This window comes from Pyrus communis, chromosome 10, assembly GCF_963583255.1.
Source record: "Pyrus communis chromosome 10, drPyrComm1.1, whole genome shotgun sequence".
Lineage (NCBI taxonomy): Eukaryota > Viridiplantae > Streptophyta > Magnoliopsida > Rosales > Rosaceae > Pyrus > Pyrus communis.
This window is the reverse complement of record NC_084812.1, coordinates 2,750,374-2,767,128: the sequence shown is the minus strand read 5'-3', so window position 1 is coordinate 2,767,128 and position 16,755 is coordinate 2,750,374. Positions and strand designations below refer to the sequence as shown.

Below are 16,755 nucleotides of genomic sequence, written 5' to 3'. Positions count from 1 at the left end.
ATGAGATGCAAATACGATATTGTCCTAATTCTGAGCATTTTGTCATGTTTGTACTGCAAGCAATCCTTTTTTTCTTCTTGTATTGCACAAACCCTAGATTTTCCTGCACGACTCAAGCAAGGTCAGCAGCTAGTTGATCGAAATCAGGATCGTCTTGTTTCGGAAAATGGCGGTTTCTTCAAGCTAGGGTTCTTGAGTCCTGGAACTTCAAGTGCTTCCGGTGCCACCAGCAATCGTTACCTGGGACTATTTTACACAAAACTACCTAGTCATCCGGATGCAGTGTGGGTGGCTAACCCAAAAACTCCGATCAGCGATTCATCGGGTGTTTTTACATTGGATAGTGATGGGAAATTGAAGATTATGTATAGTGGAGGGCAGATATCTGTATCAGATACCAATCAAACAGATTCAGGCAATGTGACTGCTACTTTACTAGGTACCGGAAATCTTGTTTTACAAGAAATCGCTTCGAATGGAGCATTTGGAAGCGTTTTATGGGAAAGTTTTGATCATCCAACCAACACATTATTACCAGGAATGAAATTAGGAATGAATTTTAAGACAGGACAGAAATGGACACTTTTTTCATGGCTGAGTGATCAAGTCCCTGCACCGGGCGCCTTCAGCCTCGGAGTGGATCCTGGTGGCGCCGACCAATTGATCATATGGCGGCGAGGGGATGTGTACTGGAAAAGCGGCGTGTGGGTGAACGATAGTTTTCAAGGATCCCCTGAATTGACAAAAAGGGTGGACTTGTTTGAGTTTACTTTTGTTTCAAACAAAGAGGAGAAGTATTTTTCTTATTCTGTAAAAAATAGTTCTATATTTTCGAGGTGGGAACTGAATTTACAGGGACAAATCCTGCATTCGGTTCTAAACCCGAATTGGACTATTTGGGAGAGCACGGTGACCGGTCCATGTGAATTCAACGAAAATTATCCGGATGCAATGTGCATAGAGGAGAAGATTTCCAAATGCAGGAATGGTTCTGAGTTGTTTGTGCCGATAAGAGGCTATTTTAATGAGACCAAATTCCTATACGCTGATGACGATACTAGCTTGGCTATTAGCGATTGTCACGCTGCCTGCTGGAGAAACTGCACCTGCGTCGGATATCAAAGTTTGTATACCAACAATGGGACTGGATGTGTGTATATGATAGAAGGGGCAAAATTTGAAGAGAGTGATTACTTTGGCTTTACTTATATTCTTACTATAGGGAGGAATAGTAGCAAAGGTATGCATCTTCTCGTTCTTCCTTCGTAGTCTATGATTCGTGCTCTTATTTGATGTTTTGAGTTTCATACGTGTGCTCTCAACAAATTCTTCAAGTACTTAACGCTAATTTTGTGGTTAGTCTAGATGGAACACCTACTGAAGAAGGAAAAAAGATCGGATCAGCAGGAAGTGTAGCAAAAAAATGGTGGATATGGTCTGTCATAAGCATTACACTTTCTGTGACAGTGCTACTTTTAGGTTTCTTGCGCTACATAAGGAAAATCAAACGTAGATTCATGCAACACACCAGTAAGTTGTTAGGAATCGTAAAGGATTTCTTTACTGCTAACATAGTTAGGAATTAAGCGTGCATGTAACTCTAGATACTATTGCATTCATGAAAACTGTGCAGGCCAAGAGCAAGGATTAAATGAGTTGAGATCCCAAATTACCAGAATCGGCAATGTACACAGGCTCAAACTAGGCAAAAGTATAGGCCAGGAGTTTCAGATGTTCAGTTTCTCGGGAATAGTAGCTGCAACGAATAATTTCTCATCTGCCAGCAAGCTCGGAGAGGGTGGTTTTGGACCAGTTTACAAGGTAAAATCTACGTTGAATTATCGAACAATAGCTATCTGAAAATTGGTACCTGACTTTTAATAACAATGCAGGGTGTGTTACCAGATGGCCAACAGGTAGCAGTAAAGAGACTAGCAAGAAATTCGGGACAGGGACTAGAAGAATTCAGGAACGAGATTACACTTATAGCCGAACTTCAACACAGAAATCTTGTTCGGATTTTTGGTTGTTGCATTCAAGGAGAAGAGAAGATTTTGATCTATGAGTACCTAAGGAATGCAAGCTTGGACGCCTTCCTTTTCGGTTTGTCCACAACTCCTTTCAAATCGAAAGGCTCCCTTTTTTTGTCTTCCCCTGCGCCTGTAATTTGCTAACCATGCTATTTTTGAATTTCAATATACCGCAGATCCAACTAAAGGGAAGCATTTAGATTGGCAACAACGCGTGAACATAATCGAAGGGATTGTGCAAGGACTTCTCTATCTTCACAAGTATTCTAGAGTTAGAATCATACACAGAGATTTGAAAGCTAGCAACATTTTACTTGACGGAAACATGAATCCTAAGATATCAGATTTTGGAATGGCCAGAATTTTTGAACAGAATGAATCCACATCAAAGACGAAGAGAGTTGTAGGAACATAGTAAGTATACTCAAAAATCTCTGTATACGCATTTCTTCGAATATCAATGTTTTCTAATTGCAGATGATGATTTTATGCAGCGGTTATATGTCTCCGGAGTATGCCATGAAAGGCATTTTCTCTGACAAGTCCGACGTTTACAGCTTCGGAGTTCTATTGCTGGAGATTGTGAGTGGCAAAAAGAACACTGTTTTCGTTTCATCTACTTCTCTTAGCCTCGTTGAACTGGTAAGCTATTAAAACAGATCAAATTTTGCATTCAACTTCAACTAGAGCAGAAAAAGCTCATTCACCGCAATGAAATTTAAACGATTGCAGGCTTGGGATTTGTGGAAACAAGGTGACACTCAAGAGCTAAAGGATGCGTCGTTAGACTCGTGCCCTGAAGACGAAGTTTTGAAGTTTTTTCATTTGAGTCTGCTATGTGTGCAAGAGTATGCAGCTGATAGACCTACCATGGCAGAAGTCGTATCCATGCTCACAAGCGATTCCATGTTTTTCCCTGATCCGAAGCAACCTGCATACCACATTTCGAGAAGTGAAGTTGCGTCATCGAGGCCTGATGGGAGGCGACCGGACATGGGTTCAGCAGATTATGTGCCCATAACTGTGATGGAAGCCAGGTAAAACCTTCATTTTACATCAGATATAAAGGAATGTAAAATACTTTAAATTCGGAACTTGAGAATTAAGAAAAAGAACACTTTGGTAGTCTCTCGGGATGTAAATAAGGCGAACCATGCTACTTTCCTCGATAAAATCACAAATGATCTGCTTTTTACTTGCTGGAGCACCAGCACCATGAGATGCAAAAGTTTGACGATGTTGTATTTTGTTCCTTCACTGCACCGCAACTCACAGTGCTGATGCTCGAGTCAGGAGTAAAGAGCAGGCCATTTACGATTTTCTTAAGGATTCTTAACGAGAACTTATTAGGACTTTAGCTGCGAGTTTAATTTTTTGGATCTTGATGGACAAGAAATTACCAAGATCTCGATCTCACTATATAGAGAAGTTTCAATGGCCATCAGGAATAATGCATGAGCTGAAGCACAAAACTTTTACCCTTACTTCATGAGGTTAAACCGTTTGATCACATAAACCTTCTTTTTCTTGACCATATGACTGTTTTATCCTGCATCTGCATGTACTAAACCACTCAAGCTTCTCTCTTGTATGTCCCACCCACCATGTTACTTGTATGGCACGAGTAAACCGTTATAGTGACATTCTGTGTCAATAATACAATATTATGTGTCAGTTTCTCTTCACGTGTCATTATATTATTAGCACAAAACGCTACTGTGACGGTGTATCCATACCATAAAAGTTGCTTTCATGTCACCGAACGCTAGTATTTTACCCTTGCATTCTAGGTCACGTGTTCGATTTCTCCCTCCTAACATTACTCGCGTAACTTATTAAAAAATCGACGGGAAATGAATTATGCCAAAACAAACTGCGTTTTTGTACTAGTCTTCTGGACTTTCCCCGCCTCATGGTTCAGCTTATATTAGAATATAGAACGACTATTTGATAGTTCCTACCAAAAACATCTCAAAAAGTTGATGAGGAAATGGAACAGGTAATTTTCACGATCGAGCAGTTCGTGTCGAACCAATCTTTCGGGGATGATGTTCTGAGGAAGAAGCTCGCTGTAGTAGAGCAACGTCGAAACTGAGGCAGCAGGATCGGTAGCTAAGGATGTTAGCAGCCTCAGCAGAGGCCTAAACATCAATGGTGTAAGAGACTGCACCACCAAAAAAACAGAAACCGCTAAAACGTCACAAAAAATAAATAAATCGAAAAAATATTTAAATTAAATTTGTTCATGCATACCATGGATTCTGGAGATCGAGGAAGGACGAGATGGAGATGAAGTTTCTGAACTGGATTTCGAAGAGAAGTGAGGGTTTTGATTTGGGGTGTTTAATTTGTTAGGATTTTATTTTATTAGTTCTATCTGTCGATCTTTCGGCAAACATTCAAACATACCCGTCTGAAAAAAATTTGACATATGAAAAAAAATTGGGTAGTGCTTAAGGCCTTAAACCAAGAGGAAGAACAGGTGGTGCTCATTAAAAAAATGCAACGCCCAACTCTTTCTCTTTGACCAAACAAAAAACAACTATTTTGTATTCATCTTGTGACTAAAATCTTTAGAGAATTGAGAATCCAAACAAATTTGAGCAGTTCTTGAACTAATCGACACCATTTAGGAATTAAGACTAGACTTAAGAATTTGTAATTTCGCCCTCGTTTAGATTTGGCTGCAAAGGGAAAAATTTGTTAATTAAAATTCTTGAATTTAACAAATTGTGTGCACCGCTCTCTGTGAGTTTTCAATCAATTTGATTACATAAGATATTAAGACTCACAACTGGACTCTAAATTGATCTTTAAACTGGTTTAGAAGTGTTTTTAAAGTAAATGAAAACGTTTTCAGAGAAAATATTTTTGGGTTTCAAAAGTAATTGACTAATGCTTCTTCCAGGAATCACTTCAAGTATTTTACAGGATTCACTGACATTTTTTTTAAGAGAACTTTAACAAAAAGCTTCCGGTACTGTTCACTTTAACGAAAAACTACATTTTTACACTAAAAAGTCAATCCTTGTACTATTTACTTTACCTTTTATTTTGTCCATATCATTAAAACTCAAAGTTTTCAAGTCATTTTCGTTATTTTTTTTTATTTTTTTATTTTTTTTAAGATTGGTTCTAAAAACATTTTTACCAATTGGATAATAATTATAATGATTAGGGAAGCACTTCATGCACTTGAAGTATCACATTAACCGTATTTCAAACTAATCACACATTATCATATTTGAGAAATTAAATATTTAAAAGTTCAAGCAACCAAAAAAAAAAAACACGTAAGTGTGTGGATAATAGAGAGATTATATTCACACACCCTAAATTACTTCTGTCACATCCGGCCCGGGAGAGACCACTTCCCAGGCCCGCTCCACCACGGTAGCATGATATTGTCCGCTTTGGGCCCCGACTACACCCTCACGATTTTGTTTCTGGGAACTCACACAAGAACTTCCCAGTGGGTCACCCATCATGGGAATGCTCTCGCGCGCTACTCGCTTAACTTCGAAGCGATGGAACCCGAACCCAGTGAGCTCCCAAAAGGCCTCGTGCTAGGTAGAGATGAGAATATATATATAAGGATCACTTCCCTGGGCGATGTGAGATCTTACAACTTCTCTCACACATTTTTTAATTTTTTAATATTTTCTACACACCACTAACACTTGATAGAAAAATATTAAAAAATTAAAAGGGTATGAGAGAAGTAATTTGGTATGTGTGAATATAATCTCCCTAGATAATATTCTTCATTAAAAAAAACACACACACACACAAGTGCCTAGAGTTTTCAACTGCTATCCATTTATTCTACCAATAAATCAGTAACAACTGGCAAGACGTAGATTTTTCAATGAAATCACGTCAAGAATAAACGCTAGCACAGCAGTCCCCAAATGTCAACAATTTTTTGCCGCACCAACAAGTTATTAGCATTTGTCAATGTTTGCTGAAAAACAAAGGTTCATATTTCATACACAAAACATGAGATGCAAATACGATATTGTCCTAATTCTGAGCATTTTCTCATGTTTGTACTGCAAGCAATCCTTTTTTTCTTCTTGTATTGCACAAACCCTAGATTTTCCTGCACGACTCAAGCAAGGTCAGCAGCTAGTTGATCGAAATCAGGATCGTCTTGTTTCGGAAAATGGCGGTTTCTTCAAGCTAGGGTTCTTGAGTCCTGGAACTTCAAGTGCTTCCGGTGCCACCAGCAATCGTTACCTGGGACTATTTTACACAAAACTACCTAGTCATCCGGATGCAGTGTGGGTGGCTAACCCAAAAACTCCAATCAGCGATTCATCGGGTGTTTTTACATTGGATAGTGATGGGAAATTGAAGATTATGTATAGTGGAGGGCAGATATCTGTATCAGATACCAATCAAACAGATTCAGGCAATGTGACTGCTACTTTACTAGGTACCGGAAATCTTGTTTTACAAGAAATCGCTTCGAATGGAGCATTTGGAAGCGTTTTATGGGAAAGTTTTGATCATCCAACCAACACATTATTACCAGGAATGAAATTAGGAATGAATTTTAAGACAGGACAGAAATGGACACTTTTTTCATGGCTGAGTGATCAAGTCCCTGCACCGGGCGCCTTCAGCCTCGGAGTGGATCCTGGTGGCGCCGACCAATTGATCATATGGCGGCGAGGGGATGTGTACTGGAAAAGCGGCGTGTGGGTGAACGATAGTTTTCAAGGATCCCCTGAATTGACAAAAAGGGTGGACTTGTTTGAGTTTACTTTTGTTTCAAACAAAGAGGAGAAGTATTTTTCTTATTCTGTAAAAAATAGTTCTACATTTTCGAGGTGGGAACTGAATTTACAGGGACAAATCCTGCATTCGGTTCTAAACCCGAATTGGACTATTTGGGAGAGCACGGTGACCGGTCCATGTGAATTCAACGAAAATTATCCGGATGCAATGTGCATAGAGGAGAAGATTTCCAAATGCAGGAATGGTTCTGAGTTGTTTGTGCCGATAAGAGGCTATTTTAATGAGACCAAATTCCTATACGCTGATGACGATACTAGCTTGGCTATTAGCGATTGTCACGCTGCCTGCTGGAGAAACTGCACCTGCGTCGGATATCAAAGTTTGTATACCAACAATGGGACTGGATGTGTGTATATGATAGAAGGGGAAAAATTTGAAGAGAGTGATTACTTTGGCTTTACTTATATTCTTACTATAGGGAGGAATGGTAGCAAAGGCATGCATCTTCTCGTTCTTCCTTCGTAGTCTATGATTCGTGCTCTTATTTGATGTTTTGAGTTTCATACGTGTGCTCTCAACAAATTCTTCAAGTACTTAACGCTAATTTTGTGGTTGGTCTAGATGGAACACCCACTGAAGAAGGAAAAAAGATCAGATCAGCAGGAAGTGTAGCGAAAAAATGGTGGATATGGTCTGTCATAAGCATTACACTTTCTGTGACAGTGCTACTTTTAGGTTACTTGCGCTACATAAGGAAAATCAAACGTAGATTCATGCAACACACCAGTAAGTTGTTAGGAATCGTAAAGGATTTCTTTACTGCTAACATAGTTAGGAATTAAGCGTGCATGTAACTCTAGATACTATTGCATTCATGAAAACTGTGCAGGCCAAGAGCAAGGATTAAATGAGTTGAGATCCCAAATTACCAGAATCGGCAATGTACACAGGCTCAAACTAGGCAAAAGTATAGGCCAGGAGTTTCAGATGTTCAGTTTCTCGGGAATAGTAGCTGCAACGAATAATTTCTCATCTGCCAGCAAGCTCGGAGAGGGTGGTTTTGGACCAGTTTACAAGGTAAAATCTACGTTGAATTATCGAACAATAGCTATCTGAAAATTGGTACCTGACTTTTAATAACAATGCAGGGTGTGTTACCAGATGGCCAACAGGTAGCAGTAAAGAGACTGGCACGAAATTCGGGACAGGGACTAGAAGAATTCAGGAACGAGATTACACTTATAGCTGAACTTCAACACAGAAATCTTTTTCGGATTCTTGGTTGTTGCATTCAAGGAGAAGAGAAGATTTTGATCTATGAGTACCTGAGGAATGCAAGCTTGGACGCCTACCTTTTCGGTTTGTCCACAACTCCTTTCAAATCCAAAGACTCCCTTTTTCTGTCTTCCCCTGCACTTGTAATTTGCTAACCATGCTCTATATGAATTTCAATAAACTGCAGATTCAACTAAAGGGAAGCATTTAGATTGGCAACAACGCGTGAACATAGTTGAAGGGATTGCGCAAGGACTTCTCTATCTTCACAAATATTCTAGAGTTAGAATCATACACAGAGATTTGAAAGCTGGCAACGTTTTACTTGACGGAAACATGAATCCTAAGATATCAGATTTTGGAATGGCCAGAATTTTCGAACAGAATGAATCCACATCAAAGACGAAGAGAGTTGTAGGAACATAGTAAGTATACACAAAAATCTCTGTATACGCATTTCTTCGAATGTGAATGTTATCTAATTGCAGATGATGGTTTTATGCAGCGGTTATATGTCTCCGGAGTATGCCATGAAAGGCATTTTCTCTGACAAGTCCGATGTTTACAGCTTCGGAGTTCTATTGCTGGAGATTGTGAGTGGCAAAAAGAACACTGCTTTCGTTTCATCTACTGCTCTTAGCCTCGTTGAACTGGTAAGTTACTAAAACAGATCAAATTTTGCATTCAATTTCAACCAGAGCAGAAAAAACTCAATCACTGCAATGAAATTTAAACGATTGCAGGCTTGGAATTCGTGGAAACAAGGTGACACTCAAGAGCTAAAGGACGCATCGTTAGACTCGTGCCCTGAAGACGAAGTTTTGAAGTTTATTCATTTGAGTCTGCTATGTGTGCAAGAGTATGCAGCTGATAGACCTACCATGGCAGAAGTCGTATCCATGCTCACAAACGATTCCATGTTTTTCCCTGATCCGAAACAACCTGCATACTACATTTCGAGAAGTGAAGTTGGGTCATCGAGGCCTGATGGGAGGCGACCGGACATGGGTTCAGCAGATTATGTGCCCATAACTGTGATGGAAGCCAGGTAAAAGCTTCTTGTTACAAAATTCAAATAAGGCGAATGGATAAAGTTTGACGAACTTGAGAATTAAGAAATAGACCACTTTGGTAGTCTCTCTCGGGATTTAAATACGGCGAACCATGCTATTTTCCTCAGTAAAATCACAAATGATCTGCTCTTTACTTGTTGGAGCACCAACCACGAGATGCAAAAGTTTGACGATTTTGTCTTTTGTTCTTCACTGCACCTCAACTCTTATTGCTGATTGCTCGAGTAAGGAGAAAATAGCAGGCCATTTATGATTTTCTTAAGGATTCTTAACGAGAACTTATTAGGATTTCAGCTAAGAGTTTACTGTTTTGAATCTTGATGGACAAGAATTTACCAAGAAAATAGCAGGCCATTTATGATTTTCTTAAGGATTCTTAACGAGAACTTATTAGGATTTCAGCCACGAGTTTACTGTTTTGAATCTTGATGGACAAGAATTTACCAAGATTTCGATATCACCATATAGAGAACTTTCAATGGCCATCACGAATAATGCATGAGCTGAAGCACAAAACTTTTACGCTTACTTCATGAGGTTAAACAGTATGATCACATAAACCTTCTTTTTCTTGACTATTTTGACTGTTTTATCCTGCATCTGCATGTACTAAACCACTCAATCTTCTTTCTTGTCTGTCCCACCCACCTGTGCTACTTATATGGCACGAGTAAACCGTTATAGTGACATTCTGTGTCAATAATACAATATTATGTGTCAGTTTCTTTCTACGTTTCATTATATCATTAGCACGAAACGTTACTGTAACAATGTATCTGTATTATAAAAATTGGTCTCATGTCACCGAACCCTAATATTTTACCCTTGCATTCTAGGTCAAGTGTTTGATTTCTCCCTCCTAACATTACTCGCACTTTGTACCAGTCTTCTGGACTTTCACGTTTCACCAAACTCCTCCATCTCTAATTCTGTTAGCCAAAGATGGGTTCGCAAATCGTCCAACACGAGAAATTATGTACGACACTGGAATATAGTGATGGAATTGGATCCGTTCCGGACATTAGTGTTCAGAGCCTAGGAATCAATTCATCTAGGCCGCACAAATTTGATCCAACGGTCCCTATTAACTCATTTTCTTGGCCTACCATACAAAACTAACGACTCTGATTTCTTTTACACATCAATCAACGGTCCAGATGATTTGATCCTTAGTTCTGGACACTAAAGTCCGGAACGGATCCAATTCCTATAGTGACATGGTATAACTATGGCTACATAGTAGAGCTTTCCACCTGTTCACAATGTGTTTTATTTAAAATATGAATATTATATTCTAAAGGTATAAACATATTACGTATTTAGTATTTAAAATATTCGAAAAATGATCAATATTTCAGTAAAAGTATTTAAAAATTAAGAATCGATATGAAAAAGAGGATAAAATGCAAACTTCACCATAATCAATGAATATCGATAATATTTACCGACTTACTACAAAAAAATCGCTTGAACTCATTATTGATTTCGAATTTTTGAATTTTTTTTTGGGATATTTTTCTCTTAATTCCAATTAATTCTGAACAAGTTAATATACCTACCCATTACAAATTTTTATAATTTTCGTCGAAGACAACTAATAATGATATATCCATTAATATTTTTATAAATTTACACATCGATATTTCTACCACATTAAACATATTTTACCGTGTGACGGTATTGCTATATTCCATCACGTATTAGCCAAACACGGCGAGTAAACGCCGTGAGCTCAAACTAGAAGAAATTTAAGCCCTTTGACCTCGTGACGGCTGAAACAGAGGACTCGCAACCCTTTTTTATTCCAAAAAAATCTGCAACGCGTTGGAAATCTTGAGATTTCAAAGCAATCGATAATAATTTCAACGAAAATTAATTAATTGCAATTAGTACGAAATTAAAATGTTCATGATTTGAGGAACCTTCGATCGTGACTGGGTAATAATTTTATACCCATAAAAAAAATGAAGAACAAATCAATAATATCGTTCCAAAATTTCAACCAATTTTATGACAAAAGTCTTCCCACATTTAAGATTTGTGCAGCTAAATTCAAAAGAAAATGGACAAATCAGGAAAAGTCAGAGGAGAAAATTCTTCAATTTGCAGGCCGATTCAAGCTACAAAAGCTTCTCTGAAAAAAAAATGGTAGACAGAAGCAAAATATTATAGCCGATGGCTGCACAGAGAAGCTTTCTGCCGCTGTTTTTCTCATGTTTCTTCATGCATTATCTTCTCCCTTGTTATGCAGAAATAGTGCTGTACACGCTCAAGCAAGGGGAGCAGCTACGGGACCAGGAAAACGATCACCTCATTTCTCAGCGCGGTGACTTCAAGCTAGGGTTCTTCAGTCCCGGTGCTTCGAGTAACCTGGGTGCTACGAGCAATCGGTTCTTGGGAATATGGTATAGCAAACTACCAAATCATCCGGATGCGGTGTGGGTGGGAAACCCTGAAACTCCGGTCCTGGATTCGTCTGGAGTGTTCGTGTTGGATAGTGATGGGAAAATGAAGATCAAACATGGTGGAGGGGAGATTATTGTATGGGATTACAATCAGACAGTTCCCGGTAATGTGACTTGTTATATGATGGATACCGGAAACTTTATGTTAAGAGAAGTAGCATCGGATGGAACACCTGGAAAGATTTTATGGGAAAGTTTTGATTATCCATCAAACACATTGTTACCTGGAATGAAGTTAGGGTTGGACTTTAGGACAGGGCGTAATCGAACAATTTCTTCATGGTTCAGCGATCAAGTGCCTACAGCAGGTGCTTTCAGGCTTAGTGTGGATCCCAATCGCACCAACCGGTTAATCATCTGGCAGCGAGATGTTGTATACTGGACCAGTGGGATCTGGGAAAGTGGAAGTTTTCAGAGGACCCCTGAACTCACAAGCAGGGCTGATTTGTTCGAGTTCAATTTTGTTTCAAATGCAGAGGAGAAGTACTTCACTTATGCTGTTAAAAACAGCTCAACTCTTTCGAGATGGGAACTCAATACTTGGGGCCAACTCCTGCAGTCGATTTTAGGCTCAGACGGTACTACATGGGAAACCACAGTTACAAGTCCATGTACGTCCAACCCAGATTATCCAGATGCAGTCTGCATAAAGCAGACGACGTCTGAATGCAGGAATGGTTCTGAGCTATTTCTACCGGTGAGAGGCTACTCAGGTGATGCTAAGTTGACGTATAATGATAGTAATACTAACTTGGATCTTAGCGATTGTCACGCAACTTGCTGGAGTGATTGCACCTGTGTCGGCTACAGACCTTTAAATCCCAATGGGTCTGGATGTCTGTATATGAGAGAAGGAGCACATTATGTCAAGAACGATTACTTTGAAGTTAATTACTTGGTTACTGTAGCAAATAATAGCAGAGGTATGTATGCCCTAATTACTGGTTTAGCATGACTAATGCTGAGTTTATCTAATGCACCTATGAATCTTGTCATTCTTCTATCTTCAGTTCATGCTATTTGATACACAGATATGAACCTTGTAATGATAATGTCTTTCGAATCTATGTATTACTATAGCTCTAAACCACTTCAAGTACTTAAGTTAATGCTAATTCTGTGGTTGGGTATAGATGGAACACCTACCGAAAAAGAAAGTACAAAGAGAAAATGGTGGATATGGTGTATCGTAGGCATTGTACTCGCAGTGGCAGTGCTACTTTTGGGGTACTTCTGCTACACAAGGAAAAGAAAACTTCTACACGTGCAACAAACTGGTAAGAAGAAACTAGATAGGATTTTATGGCTGTTAAATTATGAATTGCAAGTACAAGTACCTTATATACTATTGCAATCACTGGGCTGCAGACAAGGCGGAAACAATCCAAGAGCAAGGATTACTTGACTTGGGATCCCAAATCAGCGGATTGGGTGACATTTTCAAACTCAAATTCGGCAAAAGCCGAGGGCTGGAGTTTAAGATGTTCAGTTTTCCTGAATTAGTGACTGCAACAGATGACTTCTCATTTGCCCGAAGACTAGGAGAGGGTGGTTTTGGACCCGTTTACAAGGTAAAATATAAATTTATCGACTAATGGCTATCTGGGAAGTTGATACCTGACATTCAAAGTTTTTGTAGGGTGTATTACCAGACGGGCAACAGGTAGCAGTAAAGAGACTTGCAAGACATTCAGGACAAGGATTGGAAGAATTCATGAATGAGATAACACTTATAGCTGAACTTCAACATAGTAATCTTGTTCGGCTTTTGGGTTGTTGCATTCAAGGAGAAGAGAAAATTCTGATCTACGAATACCTGACAAATACAAGCTTGGATGCCTTCCTCTTTGGTTTGTCCATAATTCCCTTCAAATTCAAAGACTCCTCTCTTCCATGAAATCTGTAACTCTACTAAGCATACTATGAATTTCACATTAACTGCAGATTCCACTAGAGTGTATCTCTTAGATTGGCAGAGGCGCATCAACATCATTGAAGGGATTGCACAAGGACTTCTTTATCTTCATAAGCACTCTCGAGTAAGAGTCATACACAGAGATCTGAAAGCTAGCAACATTTTACTTGACGAAAGCATGAAACCTAAGATATCAGACTTTGGAATGGCCAGAATCTTCGGACAGAATGAGTCCAGAGCAAATACGAATAGAGTTGTAGGAACATAGTAAGTTTAAAAAGCATTAATATTTCATAGTAATGGCACCTAAAATTTATATACTTGCTTATATGAAATATGAACGGTTTCTTAACTTTTGTATGATGATTTTATGCAGCGGCTATATGTCTCCGGAATATGCCATGAATGGCATTTTCTCTGAAAAGTCTGATGTATACAGCTTTGGAGTTTTACTGCTGGAGATCGTTAGTGGCAGAAAGAACACTGTTTTCGTTTCATCTACTAATCTCAGCCTTATTGAACTTGTAAGTGTTATAAAGATTGAAAAAAATTAGCACTCAATTTCAATTAGAGCAGAAACACTCACACGGTGCATCAAAATTTAATTGACTGCAGGCTTGGAGTTTATGGAAACAAGGTGACTGTCTAGAGATAAGGGACCCGTCAATGGACTCGTGCCCAGAAGATGAAGTTACAAAATATGTTCATGTTGGTCTGCTATGTGTGCAAGAATACGCAGCAGATAGACCTACCATGTCAGAAGTCCTATCCATGCTCACAAGTGATATCATCTTTTTACCCGATCCAAAACAACCCGCATTCTGTGTCTCAAATAGTGAATCCGGATCATCACAAGCTGAAAGAAGGTTGGATATGGGTTCATCAAATGGTCTATCTATAACAGTCATGGAACCTAGATAAAGACACTAACTTCACGTTCCATCCGATAGTATTCATTATTCAAATATGAATTTTACGAATGTAATGCGACAAAGGGAAAATCCCGTCAAGTGTAGGAAGTTTTCGGATTCATTCTTGCCACAAAAGGCTGTTTCGTTACTTCTTAATGAATATTTGTAAATTCGTGAAACATGATGTGAGCTTTGGAGTAAAATAAAGGGTACACATTTCATCGAAATTCATTCAAAATTCGATATCAAACAACTCAAAAAAGATTAAGCATAATCCGTTAAACTCATACAGTAGGGTTAGAGAGCATTTAAACCTAAAGCAACACTACAAGCAGAAGGGCCATAAATTGAAATGTATAGGCACCGATTAAATATTGTTCTTATCTGGGTCAATCTTCTCCGGAGATTCCTCCTCCTGCTCTTGCTCCTCTTCCTCCTCCTCCTTCTTCTCCTCCTCGTCTTCGTCTTCTTCCGGCGGGTCATACGGCATAGGAGGCGGCAGAGGCGTCTTCATAGGACTGAACTGCGGGAAAATGTCAGGCCTCCGCCCCGGCTTTGGCCTCTCCCACTCCTGCAACACAATTCCGCAACACCAAAATCTAATTAGCAACCAAAATTCCAAACCCAATTCAAAAATAAAATAAAATTAAATTAAATTAAAAAACACACACACACAGCAGAAATCGAGAGTAGCCTGAGGAGCACGCTTACAATCGGGAAATCGAGAGGGTTGCGGCGGGTGAGCTTCTCCTCATCCGGTGCCATACGCACCACCTGACTCCTCCGATGGTGTCGAGAATCGAACCACAGGGCGGAGGAAGGAGACGACGACCTTGCTGGGGATAAAGAAGATTGCTTTCGTCTCCAATTCGACCAGCTGCAACTAGGAGTTACGCAGATCAGCGCTGAGAGGCAGCTCGACGCCATAGCCATAGCAATCACTTCTCTTCTGCTTTCAACCGCTGCTTCTTCGTCCGGTCTTTGCGATTGGACTTCTGACTTTCCAAGTTGCAGCAGGCTCCAAGGCTATAACAGTAATTTCAGTAGTATCGGACTACAGGACAGGCCGAGGCGCAACCGCCTTACCCACAGCACTCAGCCGCTACCTCTTCCTCTACCTGTCTTTTATTTTTCCGTAACAATTAAAAGACTCCTCCACCCACAACTTTTCATCGATTTTCTCACGTTTTTTAATCAATTTATTATCCAATTATTTGTGGTTTTTTTTAATGAAAATTTTTCATTGTGACAGAAACACAAGTGATGCATTACTCATTTTAATAGAAGGAATAGAAAATTTTATTTTTAAGTTATTAACATTTTAGTCCACATATTCTACTATTTATATAATGACACGTGATGTACCATCTTATATACCGGTTACACTAAAAAAAATCTCTCTTTTATTAGGCCAACTAGCACAAATTCCACAGCCCAATAGCTTTATATACAAAGGCCCAAGAACCTTATTGGGCCATTACGGTTGGGTTTTCTTTATTTTGTTTTTGATAGAAGTCTAAATTTGCTCGCATGACCTAAGCCTTCAATTGACGTCCGGTCTAATTCTGTCTCTCTCGATGACCGCTTCCTCATCAGTAGCTTCAGCGTCGGACATTGCCCATTTTTTCGCTTCCTTTTGCTTGTTATTCCCTGCAGCAATCCCACAATTGTAATCTTGATCGCATTGTTGCTTCTCATCCCACCTCGGATTCTGTTGTTGCTTTGGAAGGGCCTTGGATGGATATAAAGAGATACTCAGTCGCCTGTGGCGCCACATTCTCCTTGTTAGCCTTTCCATGTGCCTCTGACGAGCCTCTGCATCCCAACGAAAGCTTTTTCTGGTACCGGCACCTGAGGAGGGAAGTTAAAAAACAAAAAGGAAAGGAGTGTTGAGAGTGGGATTTGAACCCACGCCCTTTCGGACCAGAACCTTAATCTGGCGCCTTAGACCAACTCGGCCATCTCAACTTGATGCTAGAGATTTTACAAAAATTTAAGTTGTAGATATTCCACCATTGGTCTCAAATATTATGACCTTTCCTTAACGCGTAGTTGTATAATGCTGGTTTTGTTGTACTTAATAGGTTTGTGTAATTCATGGTGTCACACTTTTTTTTTTTAGTTAACGAGTTGATTCAAGAGGATGGGAAAAACTATCAAATAAAGTAAATATTTGGCGTTTTTTCCGTTCTTGTTAAATAAATTGTACTTCCCTTTTATTTTCTTGTTCATTTCATTTCAATGGTATAATATTTATTCAAAATTCAATTGTGCTCTCTTATTAAATAAATGTTTTTACTTTGAGGTATTTCAAGAAAATTATTTCGGGTGTTTTTGAACTCA

General features: G+C 39.2%; 4 protein-coding genes and 1 non-coding gene across 5 annotated transcripts; 3 read left to right on the top strand and 2 right to left on the bottom strand.

Annotated features, from left to right (window-relative positions):
* LOC137746930 (G-type lectin S-receptor-like serine/threonine-protein kinase CES101) lies at positions 1 to 3,666 on the top strand. The gene is made up of 7 exons (XM_068486941.1): positions 1 to 1,240; positions 1,366 to 1,530; positions 1,634 to 1,821; positions 1,893 to 2,103; positions 2,207 to 2,444; positions 2,525 to 2,672; positions 2,763 to 3,666. The coding sequence occupies exons 1-7, from the start codon at positions 1 to 3 to the stop codon at positions 3,069 to 3,071; spliced, it is 2,499 nt and encodes an 832-aa protein (XP_068343042.1). The 3' UTR covers positions 3,072 to 3,666.
* Positions 3,667 to 6,029: 2,363 nt separating this feature from the next.
* On the top strand, positions 6,030 to 7,298 carry LOC137746929 (G-type lectin S-receptor-like serine/threonine-protein kinase CES101). Its single transcript, XM_068486940.1, has one exon. The coding sequence runs from the start codon at positions 6,030 to 6,032 to the stop codon at positions 7,296 to 7,298; it is 1,269 nt and encodes a 422-aa protein (XP_068343041.1).
* A 343-nt stretch (positions 7,299 to 7,641) lies between these two features.
* On the top strand, positions 7,642 to 14,442 carry LOC137747314 (G-type lectin S-receptor-like serine/threonine-protein kinase At1g11330). The gene is made up of 12 exons (XM_068487407.1): positions 7,642 to 7,850; positions 7,922 to 8,132; positions 8,236 to 8,473; positions 8,554 to 8,641; positions 8,792 to 9,030; positions 11,533 to 12,509; positions 12,720 to 12,863; positions 12,955 to 13,157; positions 13,226 to 13,436; positions 13,531 to 13,768; positions 13,878 to 14,025; positions 14,117 to 14,442. The coding sequence occupies exons 1-12, from the start codon at positions 7,761 to 7,763 to the stop codon at positions 14,420 to 14,422; spliced, it is 3,093 nt and encodes a 1,030-aa protein (XP_068343508.1). The 5' UTR covers positions 7,642 to 7,760; the 3' UTR covers positions 14,423 to 14,442.
* A 140-nt stretch (positions 14,443 to 14,582) lies between these two features.
* On the bottom strand, positions 14,583 to 15,558 carry LOC137747315 (uncharacterized). The gene is made up of 2 exons (XM_068487408.1): positions 15,124 to 15,558; positions 14,583 to 14,983 (listed from the first exon to the last, which is right to left on the bottom strand). The coding sequence occupies exons 1-2, from the start codon at positions 15,343 to 15,345 to the stop codon at positions 14,780 to 14,782; spliced, it is 426 nt and encodes a 141-aa protein (XP_068343509.1). The 5' UTR covers positions 15,346 to 15,558; the 3' UTR covers positions 14,583 to 14,779.
* A 741-nt stretch (positions 15,559 to 16,299) lies between these two features.
* On the bottom strand, positions 16,300 to 16,380 carry TRNAL-AAG (transfer RNA leucine (anticodon AAG)). Its single transcript has one exon. It is a non-coding gene; the product is annotated as a tRNA-Leu (tRNA).
* Positions 16,381 to 16,755: the final 375 nt, after the last annotated feature.

Bases quoted from the DNA above. Each gene is read 5' to 3' on its own strand.
- LOC137746930 (XM_068486941.1), top strand. From the start codon at position 1: ATGAGATGCAAATACGATATTGTCCTAATTCTGAGCATTTTGTCATGT. The intron at 1,241-1,365 runs GTATGCATCTTC...TGGTTAGTCTAG, and splicing joins AGGGAGGAATAGTAGCAAAG to ATGGAACACCTACTGAAGAA. The intron at 2,673-2,762 runs GTAAGCTATTAA...AAACGATTGCAG, and splicing joins CTCTTAGCCTCGTTGAACTG to GCTTGGGATTTGTGGAAACA.
- LOC137746929 (XM_068486940.1), top strand. From the start codon at position 6,030: ATGAGATGCAAATACGATATTGTCCTAATTCTGAGCATTTTCTCATGT.
- LOC137747314 (XM_068487407.1), top strand. From the start codon at position 7,761: ATGTTCAGTTTCTCGGGAATAGTAGCTGCAACGAATAATTTCTCATCT. The intron at 8,474-8,553 runs GTAAGTATACAC...GGTTTTATGCAG, and splicing joins AAGAGAGTTGTAGGAACATA to CGGTTATATGTCTCCGGAGT. The intron at 8,642-8,791 runs GTGAGTGGCAAA...AAACGATTGCAG, and splicing joins GAGTTCTATTGCTGGAGATT to GCTTGGAATTCGTGGAAACA.
- LOC137747315 (XM_068487408.1), bottom strand. From the start codon at position 15,345: ATGGCTATGGCGTCGAGCTGCCTCTCAGCGCTGATCTGCGTAACTCCT. The intron at 14,984-15,123 runs GTAAGCGTGCTC...ATTGTGTTGCAG, and splicing joins ACCCTCTCGATTTCCCGATT to GAGTGGGAGAGGCCAAAGCC.